The sequence below is a fragment of the Mastigoproctus giganteus genome, chromosome 4, assembly GCF_048544385.1.
Source record: "Mastigoproctus giganteus isolate SK-2022 chromosome 4, ASM4854438v1, whole genome shotgun sequence".
Taxonomy (NCBI): domain Eukaryota; kingdom Metazoa; phylum Arthropoda; class Arachnida; order Uropygi; family Thelyphonidae; genus Mastigoproctus; species Mastigoproctus giganteus.
This window is the reverse complement of record NC_143578.1, coordinates 73,077,987-73,092,467: the sequence shown is the minus strand read 5'-3', so window position 1 is coordinate 73,092,467 and position 14,481 is coordinate 73,077,987. Positions and strand designations below refer to the sequence as shown.

Below are 14,481 nucleotides of genomic sequence, written 5' to 3'. Positions count from 1 at the left end.
GTGACAACCTGAAGGACCTGTTAGCTTGAGTTCTATTCTAGGGAAAATAACGCAGTTACTAGTTAAAAAAGTAATGCATGATCATATAGACAGGAATGCAGTTATACTCCAGTCACAACATGGATTTGTTAGGTGGGCAACCTTGATTGACCAGTCTGATTGGATACTACTATGACACAGTAACAAAGGAACTGAATGCAAAAAATAATTTTGACATCATATACTTGGATTTCAGAAAAGCTTTTGATACTGTTGCACATAAAAGACTATTATGCAAATAGTAGTAGTATAGCATTAACTGCACATTACCACCATCAATAAAGGGATAGTTGTTTAGGTGAAGACAGACAGTTTGGAGTGACTTAAGTACTGGGGGGAAAAATGAGAGGAGTTTGTTATATGCTTAATGACTGATGAGTATAATGAACAACTGTACAGACATATAAAGTGGGCCAGTAAATCATATCATTGAGCACTGCTCTTCTTGGACTAATGTTATTAGAGGAATTCAGGTTTCAGTGATAGTCCTATTGTTGTTTTCTGTATTTATTAATGATATTGATGAAGGCATCTCGGGCTTGTTTGTCCTTATTTGATGAAGGCATCTCAGGCTTGGCCAAGTTTGCAGACGATATGAAGATTGGCAGAACAGTTTACCACAGAGTATGCTAACTGCAACAAGATCTGGACAAATTTAGCAGATGGGGTGAGAAGTGGCAATTGAAGTTTAATAGGCGCGCAGGTGCATAAGTACACATGCCTTGAGTGACCCGGGTTCAAGCCCGGGACTTTTTCTTGTATTCTCTCTACCTTGTGAACTCCTCTGACTGTTTGGTCGTCCTGGAGTATAAACAGAAAATAGTTATCCATGATATTATTGATATCAATAGTACAGTTAATCAATTTTTTATATTTGATGATACTGAGAGCTTTTTTGATGTGGTAATATAAGTAGGCTGCCGGAAACTGGTTGCTTAGAAGCTTGCTGTACAGGTTTCCGATGTTGCTAACTATCAGTTGTTTGCTATTGCATATAGTGGCTATTCTGATGATTTGAGATAAGATGATGTTAGCATGTACTTTTTTGGAAATAGTCAAATGCCAATCCATGAAGCTGAATACATTAAAGTTAAAGGCGTCGTGCTTATTATATATATTGACCGTGGTGTAGGAGTTGTTGAGATTAGTATTAGCATTAGCATTAGTAGAGGCATATGATACAAGAAAGCAAGCTTATTCAGCATCAGCCAAAAAAAAACACAACCACTACTCCCATTTCACCCCTCCGTTCGTTCGAAATACCTGTCCAGCTGAGCCTTAAATTTGTTTAGGCTATCAACTTCAACAACAAGTGATGGAAGTCTATTCCACAAACCAACTGCCCGCTGGCTAAAGGCAAATTTCCGCACATCTATCCGACATCTGTCCTTCCTCAATTTGAATTTATGCCCTCTCAGGCGATTATTCTGAGCAAGAGGAAGAATCCCATCGGCATTGAGCATGCTCAAGCCATTCAAAGCCTTATACACCTCTATCAGATCACCTTGCCGATGCCTAGTCTCCAGACTCTGTAATTTGCAAAACTTAAGCCTTTCTTCGTAAGAGCAACCCTTTGTTCCATTCACTAATCTTGTTGCCCTTCTCTGTACTCGTTCCAGCAGCTCTACATCCTTCTTGAAATGAGGCCTCCAGACCTGTATACAGTACTCAAGGTGTGGCCTGACCAATGCCTTATACAAGGGAATAATCACATCCCTATCCCTGCTAGAAAAATTCCTGTATATCATTGACAAGACACCATGAGCTACTCTTGCAGCTCGTCTGCACTGCTCAGAGAACTTCATATCTGCCTGCACAATTACCCCCAGGTCCTTTTCATTCTCTACCACTGTCAGCGTAGTACCACAGAGTTGATACGTTGATCTGGGGTTACTGTTTCCCATATGTAGTACTTTACATTTGTCAATGTTAAACTTCATTGGCCACCTCTCAGCCCATAAGAGTTTCAATAAAGATTCTTCTTCTTCTTCTTTCCAGATCCTGTTGCAGCAGCATAGCATCAGTAGTGTCCATCATCAATATCATTTATAAATACAGAAAACAACAATGGACCCAACACTTAACCCTGAGGAACTCCACTAATAACATTAGCCCACGTTGAGCAGTGTCCATTGATTACCACTCTCTGTCTTCTGCCACTCAACCATCCCTTTATCCATAGCAGCAATTTGCCTCCCTCCCCCAAAAAAAAGAAACACTGCTGCTCAAAATGGCAGCAGTGCATTTTTTGTTCAAAGCACTTTTTCAAATCTATGGTTAAATGCCTCTCTTGCAGAACAAACAAGTTAGTTAATGCACGAATGTGTTACATTTAAATTTTTATTTCTTAAATTAATGGGATTTTTTTTTAAAATGAAAAGTAAATAACTAATTATTTTGTTACTAATTTATTAACTAATAATATATAAAAATAATTGTTTTTGCTTCACTGCACATACCTCACAATATAATGTTCTCTCCACATTTTGTAATTCTTTGTAATCACAGCATGGGAAATGCAACACTTATTTGAGGCTCTGTGATTTAATAAATTAAACAACCATAGTACGTTCTGTGCACTTTTGTAATGCAGGTTTCTTATTTCTTTCTATATTTTAATAATAGTTGATATATAACATATATTTAACATTTCTAATGCTAATTAATGTAATAAGCAAATAGATGCATAATTAATTGTTTAGTAAACAGATAACAAAAAAAACACAACTTTCCCAAACTTCAACATCTTTTATCACAAACCAAGAACATTTTGTGTCTGTGCATCTGCCATACTGTCTATTCATTCCTCCAATCGGCGCACAGCAACAAACATAATATCCAGTTTTTCAACTACAATATACAGCATGTGGATAGCATAATGAGTTTCACTTATGCTTTCCCTTTTGCTCGTTACTAATTGTAGATAAAAAGGTTGTATGGAGCATTATTGTTATTTATTATTATTTTTTTTTTTTTTAGGAGCATTAGCAACTAAGACCATATTGCTCCGGGGGTATGCGGTGGTCATTCCTTGACCTTTCCACATCCTCCATATTTGGTGGATCATGGGCTCAAACCCCGGTCTAATCAAGAAGCGTGTGCTACGCACTACTGCTCCTGGCTATGGAGGTGCCAAGCATTATTGCCAATCTGAAAAATATATGACAATAAACTCTATACTCTTCATTAGAATTGTTGCTTAACTGAAGTGTAGAAGATTATAAGCAATGTACTTTATGAAATTAAGTGTTGATTTGTTTTCACATATTCTAAAGAATGGTTTTATGAATAATTAATTCATAATTTATACTTACCTGAGTGATATTTTATTATTTGCAAAGATATTATTTGTTAATATCTTTATTTGCATTGTGCACCCCCATGCGCCACAACGTCGCTTCGCAATAAATGTTTGGGCAGGTATGGTCGGTGACTACTTAGTCGGCCCATACCTGTTATCATCCCACATGAACTTCGCTAAATATTGGATCTTTCTTGAACAAATTCTACCAGGGTTACTTGACGATGTTCCAGCAATTGTGAGATGCAACATTTGGTTTCAACATGACGGGGCGCCTGCCCATCATGGAAGGTATGTTCATGACCATTTGAACAGGCATTTTGGGCATCGATGGATTGGCCGTGGTGGACCCGTTGCCTGGCCCCCACGTTCACCTGATTTATCGAGCCTTGATTTCTTTCTGTGGGGAGCCCTCAAATCTATCGTGTATGAATCGCCTGTGGAGACGGAAATGGATCTCATGGTGAGACTCATCTGCGCTGCTGCTACTGTCAAAGAAACTCCAGGTGTTCAACCATGTCCACCAATACATGCTCCGTCGGTGTCACGCATGAATCACATTTCATGGTGGAACCTTCGAGCATCTTTGTAACATCACGAAATGCATCTATCTCATACTCCATTGTTAATATTATGTCAAATAAATGTTTGCTACTAATTATTGTCTTGTGTCATTTCGGCTTTTTGTGCCTCTGCTACTACTTTCCCGTGACGTTTCCGGTTATGGGTTCCTATGCAATTCACATTCCTTTAGATGTTACCAACTTCCCCTAAACGTTTGTACCAATATTTTTGAGACACCCTGTATAAGCTAAAAAGCACATTTCGTGTTAATGACTGTTTCATTCTTTTGTTATTGGATCTGTTGATAGTGTTGCACATAGCAGCCTTCAATAAGAACCAGAGTTATTTTTTTATACTTACTGTTCACAGCAATGATTTTCTGTTACTCTGCATATAACTTTTGTTTCAGAGGACAACATGAATATAAACATGTGTTACAACAAGATGTAAATTATATGGAAGTTTTGGTAAGTGGTAGGTATTCAGAAGGTACCCTCACACACTTATTGCTGAAGCAACAGTAGTATTTGATAAAGTTAACTTATAAGCATTTTACGTTTCCACTGCATTCATGATCTTGGTAAATTCAAAACAAATTTGAAATTCGAACACTTCCATTCAATGCCTTGGTTTTCCACCAGAAAGATATGCATAAAATTGTTTTGACTACCAAACTAAACAGATTATAAAAGGTTTAATAAATGTATTAAATAAAAAGCATAAAATTGAAATAAAATAGTAAAAACAAATCATTTAAGAATGCGATTGTTGATAATACACAATTATCATGTAAGTCTTGACTTGAGGCATTCCATATTCTTACACTGTATTCCAATATTAATCCAGAAGGGGAAGGTCCATATACACTCTGTTATGGAGGTAGCAGTTCTAGAATATGATGATGATTGCCAGTGTAATTTATAAGTGCATTTTGCAAGTAATTTGTGCTGCAAAATCCCGAAATGTTGAACTTCTCTTAACATGATTGCATCCTGGTTACTGCCTTGTACTGGTCTATGATTTTTTTTATTTATACTTAGTGCACTGTACACATTTAGCTCATTTAGAAGCACCTTACCTTAAAAGTTTCACATTGTGGTCTATCTTTAACCCTTTAATCTGTATATTTTATAAGTTCTTAACTGATTTTATTTTTACAATTTTATTTCAGTTTTAAGATTTCTGTTTTATATGTTTATTAAACATTTCATTTTATTATTAGTCAGTGTAGCCACTAGTAACAAGAGTTTTATGCATAATAATAAAATTCATGAAAAGCTGTGAGTTTCGTTCAATTTGTGTTCATCCAAATTTTTAATTATGCTTTTTTGATCTGCATAGAAATTTGTTCATATTCATCCAAATTCTAAAAATAGTAACAAATCGCTCCTTTCCTGATCACAACTCTTTCCAGAGTAATAGAAAATTTGTATTAAACACTAACTGTTACACTATTGTAAAGCCTTCCATTGATTAGTGAAAGCCAACATAGATTCTGCCAATGCCGAAATTTTTTTGTGGGGAGGTTTCTGTTGGCCAATTCCACAGAAATGCTTAAGAATCTCAACATTTATAAGGTTTTTTATTATGTTTTCTCTTTTTCTTTTCCCTTCTGTGCTCTTTGAAATAACTTTCCTTCTTGGGCATCTCCTGAAAATTTACAACAGAAATTCAACTTGATGACAACATACAGTAGACTCTCGATTTTCCGGGATAGAGGGTAAAAAACAAATCCCGGATAATCGATTTCCCAGTTAATCCAAAAATACAGAAGTCCTTGACATGCATAATACTAATGTAAGATGTAACTTCTTACTTCGTCGAGTTTTGAGTAACTCGGGAATGACTAATAACATATTGCTGCTACAGTATATTATTACTGACAAATCCAAATTCAGCGCGATACTTGTTAATCTTTGACCATTTTCATACATTCTTATTAGTTTAATTTTCTGATCCAAATCGATCGCTTTCCTTTTCTTGGTAGATTTAGTAGTACTGCTATAATTATTCTCTTAGTCAGCACCATGGTAACTGTCAAAATGAAATTTTCTGTAAAGAACTGCACAGGGTTAAGGCGAAAACTCACTGTTATCACACCACACGAGCTCACATTTTACTAAAACTCATTTCTGGAAGTCACTGCCATAAAACAATAAAAACAATTTGCACTTTCTGGGTTATTTTCTGTTACTGCAATTCATTATAAATGGGTATTAAAAACTCTATTTTATTGTATTTGCATTAATACCTATAGCTTCAATTGTGTGGGTTTTTACGTTATTATGTTGAACTGTGCATCCCCTTCATAGAAAATCTTCAGTCATATAAAAAAAAAACTATAAAAAATTGTAGGCATCTTCTCTTCTCTTCTTCCCTATTTTTTTTGCTTGTAATTCCGTATCTCACTTGTGCAATTTGTGCATGCCGTGATCGTCATTAGTGATTGCTTATTATTATTTTATTTATTTATTTTTTGTTTTAAATTTTACAATCCGGAAAAAAAAAAAAAAAAAAACGTAAATCCGTAGTTGCGTAAGTCGGGGACTTACTGTATTGAAAAATATTCAGTAACCTGCATAAAAAATATGGCAATAGATGAAAAACTTGCACTACTTGCGTGTCCAATACGATGCTTCCCTTTATTTTTTGCGATGTGGATTTTAAATCTAATAGCTTCCCTTTACTTTTTACGATGTTGCATATGGTTTGGTCATCTAATGATTCATTAGAGATTTAATGGATGCACTGTTTTCAAACTTTTGAACAATTTCAAGTCTTTGTTTAACTGAAAGCACAACTCTTTTGCATTTACCCATCATTTTCGCGATTTCTAAGCAAAAAAAAAATATATATATATAATACTCTAAGAAAAATTTCGACCTCCCTGACATAAAAATGAAGCAAAACTTGTCTTTTTGCGGTGCAGCAAAACACAACAATTGACGCAATGTACTAAAACAAACTAAACATTTGGTCTCTCTCTCTCTCTCTCTCTCTCTCTCTCTCTCTGTTTTTTTTTTTTTTTTTGAAGTGGCAGGTTTTAGTTATTACTTGAATTTTATGAATTTTGGTTGATTTTTAAATTTGGAGTCTTGAAGTGTCCCGGTTAATCCGATCCCAGTAAATTGCGAGTCTGCTGTATATCTTTTGCCTTTTCAACTATCGGTTCATGTGGTCTAAGAAAGTGTTAATAAAAATAAATATAATAATAAATATGTATATCCCAGTTAACAATTGGATAATGCAATTGTTTTTGTTAAATCACATGTGGAGTGTTAATATCCACAGATTTGGAGGTCACAGCTTAGAATGGATACGTGATCCTCTTTAAAGGGTAGAAAGAAGGGCATTGAGATTATTCATGTATGTATATATGTACTCTGTGGGACTACTCTTACAGAATTAGTATCTATGGTGTGACTTTATTGAGTTACATATGGCTTTTAGACATTGAAGCAGACTGAATGCTAGGGGATAATAGTTTCTCTTTTTGAAGTGACAAAGGGATATGGCTTTATAACAACAGCCAACAAAAAATATTTTTTGTCTTACCTCCGCAACCAAAATATGTGATTCTGGAGGATATAAATGTGCCTGATTCTGAAAATCACCATAAAAAGACCCTATCACATCTACATTAAAAGATGTACCAATGTCTAATGTTAAAATAAAGAGATGTATACATATTATTCAAGTTTGTAATACAAGTGTAAAAAAATATTATACACTCTCTATAACTTCTTTAACTTTGGAAAAAATATCATAAATCATAGAAAAATAGTTGTATTTCAATAATATATAATCAGCATACCTGTAATTGCATTTGCTACTAAGGGATTTTTTTCTCTTGTATTTCTACTTACTCTCCCTCACAAGGAGCCAGCAGTAATCCCCCATCATTACAGGATCCCAGCAACTTTGGTACTGCTTTTCCATTGTGGAAATATCTTGATGAAACCGCTCCTCCTTGTTCATCACTCACATCTCCCAGATTTTTGGGATAAAATTTGAGATGGGAATGAAGAAAATGAATTTTCAACAACATTCAACAGCATATGTTTTTGTAGCACTCAAGTAAATTAGACACCAACATTACATTTCATAGTTTTCTTCTTTCTATTTCCCAAAAAATCATACCTTAAATGATTGCCAAGCTGCCAATTCAACCTACTTTAACTGGGTTTCAAACACATTATCTTTCAGGAGTTTCCTAATTTGGGGTTCTACAAATATTCCTTCCTTAAGTTTGGCATATGTTAAATTAGGAAACACACTTCTCAAGTATGCAAATCCATCACCTTCTTTATTTAGTCCCTTCACGAAATTTTTCATCAATCCAAGTATGATGTGCAGGGGTGGAAGAAGAACCTTGTTTGATTGCACTAAAGGAATATATTTTACATTACATTGTCCTGGTATGAACTTGTCCTACTTGTCCCAATATTGCACACCATAATGTTTTTCTGTCGCACGGCTGTCCCACAAACACAAAAAACAACAATATTTTGTGAATCCCCCTGCAAACCAACAAGCAAACCATAACCTTAAGATCACTCCATATGTTCCAACCATAATTAAGGTTCGACATGCTACAACCATATAGCATGTAGAACCTTAGACATGCTTTCATGACTTTCTTTAAGTCCAACTGAATGAAACATGGGAACTGATAGAAAAATTCGTTGCCATTATGAAGCAAAACTGCTTTTAAACTTATGTTTAGAGGATAGATTTATATTAATATTTGGAACACCTTGGCACAGCCTACAAAAATCCTCACCAAAAGCGCTAAGTGCTCTCTCTCCTAATTGTAAATTGTTGCATCGGAATTTGACCTAAGAACCATAGGTAGAAGTCTGATTATGTTTATTACAAGAAAACCGAGGCCAGAATCGATTGCTAAAATTAAGAGAATTAGATTACATCTGTTAACATAAATCAGTATGTCATACATTACTGGCTAGATTATGCAAAATTGGCATATTTTGGTAAAACATAACTCCCTCTATATTCAATAACTGTGATGTGATGTGAAACTATCACAGTGATTTTCGAAATCTACGCATAAAAATTAGTTAAAAATAGCATTTAAGTTCTTAGAGAAAAAATTGTGTTAGCTAGGGTAATAGTAGACCATATTTCTTGGCATCATAAAGATAACTTTTCTCTTTGTGGGGGGGGGGGATGCATATCTTGGCTCCTGCCTACATTTGCTCACACTTGAGTAAACCCTCATCATTATCAGCCATTTTCAATCCACTGCAGGATGAAGGCCTCTCCAGCAACTTTCCAGTTCCTTCTGTTTTGTGCAATGGCCATCCATTTACTACCCACAAACTCATGAATTTCATCTGTCCATCTCCGTTGTTGTCTTCCAGGTTTTCTCTTGGGTACCATTCTGTTATTTTCTTAGTCCATCTGTCATCATGTCTTCGAGCTATGTGTCCTGCCCAAGACCATTTTAGTTCTTTAGTTTTGATAAGAATATCCTTTACTTGAGATTGCTGCCTAATTCAAGTGTTTCTCCTCTTATCTAATGGTTTGATTCCTAATATAATTCATTCCATTCTTCGCTGTGTAGTTCTCAGCTTCTCTTCCATTCTTTTGGTGAGCGCCCAAGTTTCACTTCCATAAGTCATGGTGGGGAGTATACATTGGTTCATTATTTTACGTTTCAGACAAACTGGGATATTGCTGTTCAGTATGTGACTATATTTCTTGAATTCTATCCATCCAAAATTTATTCTTCTCTTGACTTCCAGCCATTTATCATTATTACAGCTAATAACTTGTCCCAGATAAGTATATGACTCCACCTTTTCAATTACTGCTCCTTCAATCATTATTTCCCTTTCTGTGGCATACTTGTTCATCATTACTTTTGTTTTAGCCATATTCATCTTTAGTCCAAAATCCTTACTAGCTGTGCATAACTGATTAAGATTTTCCTCTAATTCTTTGGGATTATAGCTTATGACCACAATGTCATCTGCAAATCGTAAATGGTTTAGGAGACCAATTTCTGAGACCAGTCTAATCTTCTGAAAACTTCCTCAAGGGCAGCAGTAAACAACTTCGGAGATATTGTGTCTCCTTGTTGAACTCCTTTCTCAATTTTAAATTTATTGCTGTCTTTGTCTAGTCTAATAAAGGAGGTAGTATTCTCATATATTTTCTTCAAAATCATAATATATGGGGTATCTATGCCTTGTCTTTCCAGTGCCCGAAACATTGCCTTATGCTGTATGGAGTCAAATGCCTTTTCATAATCCACAAATGCCAGGCATAATGGTGTTTTATATTCGTTTGCCTTCTCCATTAGATGTGACATTACGTGAAGGTGATCCATAGTTAAGAATCCTGGCCTAAAGCCAGTTGCTCTTTTGGTTGATTCTCATCAAGTATTCTTTCTAATCTGTTAGTACTGACCCTTGTGAACAACTTGTAGATGTGGGATAACAAGCTAATTGGTCTATAATTTCCAATTTCTGATTTATCTCCTTTCTTATGCTGCAAAATGTGATAGCATTATTCTACTCCTTAGGCGCCACACCTTTTCTAATGTATTTTGTGAAGAGTCTTGCCAGTTTTTGTATCATGTCTCTTCCCCCCAATTTTGACAACTCTACAGTAACTTCATCTTCTCCCGGGACTTTCTGATTCTTCATTTTCTTCAACGCATGTTCTGCCTCATCAGAAAGGATATCAGGTATGTTGTATGTGTTACTAATTTGCGATCCATCTTCCCCACTGCTGGCATCATTTCCTCGCTCCTTGTATAACTCTTTATAGTAGTCTTCTGCTATTTGAATTATGCTTTCTCTGCTATTCATAAGTATACCATCGCTATTCTTCAGTTTCAATATCATTTGTCTTTCTTGTATTACTGCTGATTTAAATCCTTTGTTTTCCCTTAATGCTTGTTCTACTTTTCTTGTGTTAATTTTCTTATGTCCTCTCTGAGTCTCTTTCTAATGGCTTTGCATAACTCACTATACTCAATTTTCTCCCTGTCAGTGTTTTTCTTGCTCTTCATTTGTCGTCTTCGGTTCATCATGACAAGTGTTTCTTGACTGATTTTTTTCTTCTTTGGATTTCTTTTTACCTATAGGTTTCTTGGGAAAAACCAGTACCTTGAGTAAAGTAGCCTAACAACTTTTTTTCTGGAAAATATACCCAGGGATTATTAAGGATCCTACCGTCATGAAAGTAGACTGACAAAAATGCTTCAATATCGGCACCATCAGCAGCATACAATGTGTATATGCCACCTAGCCATCTGCAGGAATTCTGTGGTCAGCTTAGACTCATATGCTGCAGGAATGATTTTTAAAAAGAAATATCTCTAAATTCTGATATGCTTTTTTATTTTGATATTATTTATATCTCTGTTTTGATCTTATTTCATTGAAATTAATAGTTTCAACAGCTTGAAGTCACTTTCACCTTCAATCACTCATTGGATAACTTTTTTCTAGAATCATTCCAATTTTATAATTTTTAGGGCATTGCTTGTAATGAAGTTGTAGATTAGTCTTGAAATTTTTTTAAATAAAAAAATTTGAATAAAATCTTACAAATATTTATAAGTTTAATTTTTTCCTTAGAATCCCATTATTTGTGCCCTCTCAAAATTGTACCAAATTGGATTTATAATTTTGATATCAGGAGTTCTAATTGGTTTGGGAGAGGTCTAAAATATATTTTTGATATCTAGTTTTCAATATTTTTAGCAGTTCTACCTAAAAGAATCATCCTCTCTGCACTTCAGGACAACAAGGCTGGAATGGAAAAAATGGTAAGAAAATTCAATTTCAGTATTATTAGCTATTATAAAATTTATAGCAGCTTTATTTACACTGTATTACTAAATCTCTCTCTCTCTCTCCCCCTCTCTAGCATACATGTCGAAATTGCGGAATAAAATTTTTTCATATGAAGTTTCGTTTTTGAGAAAATCGACTTTAAATATTAGTTGAATACACGTGCACTTGACTAAGACACTGTTCAGTAGATCTCGATACTAACCATTATTTACTCCTCTGTTTGTATACAGTGTCACAACTTGGCATGTTTATGATACAGTGTCATCATTTGTTATCATCAGTCTCAGTATCTTACTTATTATCAGTATTCACTATCAGTTTCTATCAACCCATCGATATGGCAAGGTACAGTAATCGCGAATACACCCTAACTAAGCTAAGCATCCCCCGCCTCAACAACACTAAACAATCAGAAAGAAAATGCCTTCACAAAAATCACCCAATTACAGAACTTGACTGTACAGCCACTCCGTTCTATGACCACACCCACTGCACAGAGACAAGTGGTAACCATATAATGGATTTAGCCCAAAATTTATTATCTACAGGCTGGCCTCGATTAACGCAATTAATTCGTCCCGCGAGCGCATCGCGCAAAACTGAAATACGTTAATCGAATATAATAATCAATAGGAAAAATTATAATTGGTCCTTGACCTTCTGGAATGTCTATAAAGAATTTTAAAAATACCTTTTAAATAACTTTTTAACTGTATACAATGTAAAATATAATGAAAATAATTATGGAATTAAATGTTTATTGCATAAAACAGCGGTTCCCAAACTGTGCGCCGCAGAATATTTTAAATTTTCAATGGAAGCACAGCGATAATCGACATCTGTCGGACACAGCGCGAACTACTAGCTTGAGGTAGTTCAGAGTTTCAGCATTTCTTATTAAGTTGTTTGGTTTGTTTGTTATTTGATTTTTAGGAGCATTAGCAACTAAGGCCATATTACTCCGAGAATATGCGGTGGTCATTCCCTGACCTTTCCGCATCCTTCGTATTTGGTGGTGACGGGCTCGAACCCCTGTCTAATCAAGAAGCATGTGTTATACACTGCTGCTCCTTCCCACCTGGCTATGGAGGCGCCAAGTTGTTTGGACTTAACTACTTAATAAACGGAACTGTTAGGTATTTCTTTTGGTCTAGGTGCGCCGTGAAAAAATTACTGAGACACTAAGGGCACCGTGAACCGAGAAAGTTTGGGAACCTCTGACATAAAATACACAATGAAGAAATGACTGTTGCGGAAATATTTGAACAGTGTTGACTTTCTCTTTTCATCAATCAATTTCCGATAGCCGACAATCTTCTCTGGGTCCTGGCGAAATAAATATCGCAAAGAACCTCACACCTTTTGTTTGAGGTTCTCTGTGATACGAAAGATTTCATCTAGTTCTTTTACCATTATCTTCTTTGCGGTAACATTTTCATCTGGCTCATTTAAAAATTAGAATTTTTAAATGCAAGCGTGCATTGACTTTATTAGCGGATGGAACACACCGAGGCGGGCAGCAGGCAAACATTTGTTTATTGCCCATCCGACACATGGTAAGCTTAACGCGCGATTCAAATCTTTTCAACTATCGCATAAAAAAAAAAAGATCGCGTTAACTGGAAATTTGCAATGTGTAAAGTGAAAAGTGGTAGAATTTTTTCAAATAGCAGTTACTGAAACATGCGTTAATTGAACTCGTGTTATGCGAGGCCTGGCTGTACTTTTTTTTTTTTTTTCAGATTCTACAATTGGGAAAAAGTAGATGATGAAATACATACTTGGGGGTGGAGAAGAGAGAGAGAGACCTTTTTAATGGCAGATGCTACATAAGTATGCTTCCTTGCATCATTTTGCCATTTAATACTAACTTCCACTGCCATAAGTGATGTTATGATCTTAAATATTCAAATTAGAGCAAACTTCCTCAGCTATGATTCACTCTGACAACAACTGCTTTTAAATGTCACTGAAAGCCCATTTGTTTAAGGATTGTTTTATATATATTAAAGTCTCATGAGATATTGAGTGGCCTTAGCAAATTTCTGATTAATGAAACAGTTATATGTGAGTTGCCATGTGAAGTAAAGTTAAAATTTTAAATATTTAATACAGCCTTATCAGATTGAAATTACTTTCAGTTTGAAATTGAAATTATTAATCAAAAATTAAATTACGGTGGATTCCGGTTATTTGGGCCACCGGTTAATCGGGGCAGCCGTTTATTTGGGACAAATCTTAAAAAACAGAACCCAATCGAGAAAATAGCCAGGGTTTACTTCGCTTAATTGGGACAAAATGCTGTTTAATCAGGGCAGGAGACCGCAGCACTGGAGATTACCCTATGATTGTCTCCGATCATACCACGTAGTTCGGTCGGATTTCTGGAGGTCACAACCATAAAACAGTAAAAACAATTAGCAGTCACCTGTTTATTGAGCTTTTCTGTTAGTGCAATCTATCATAAACGGATAGTAAACTCGATCTTATTGAATTTGCGATAATACCGACAGCTGGAATTCTGTGGATTATTTATGGTAAAATGCGTTTACACTTCTATGGAATCTTCAATCATATAAAAAAATTAATTTTCAGAATCTTCTCTTCATTCCTATTTTTAAAGCTTCATAATTTGTTACTCTGTTCTCACTTGCGCGTATCGTGTTACTTGCAATTTGTGTGTGCCGTGTTCTTTGTTATTGATTGCTTATCTTTTTACTATTTTAAATTTTAACCCCACCCACAAAT

General features: G+C 35.3%; 1 protein-coding gene across 1 annotated transcript in view; it reads left to right on the top strand.

Annotated features, from left to right (window-relative positions):
• Positions 1-14,481, top strand: part of LOC150086832 (uncharacterized) — a 163,481-nt gene that overhangs the window by 126,709 nt on the left and 22,291 nt on the right. Inside the window, exon 8 of the mRNA XM_090372774.1 lies at positions 11,641-11,705. Within this exon, the coding sequence (XP_090228900.1) occupies positions 11,641-11,705 (65 nt within the window). The remainder of the gene's footprint in view (positions 1-11,640; positions 11,706-14,481) is intronic.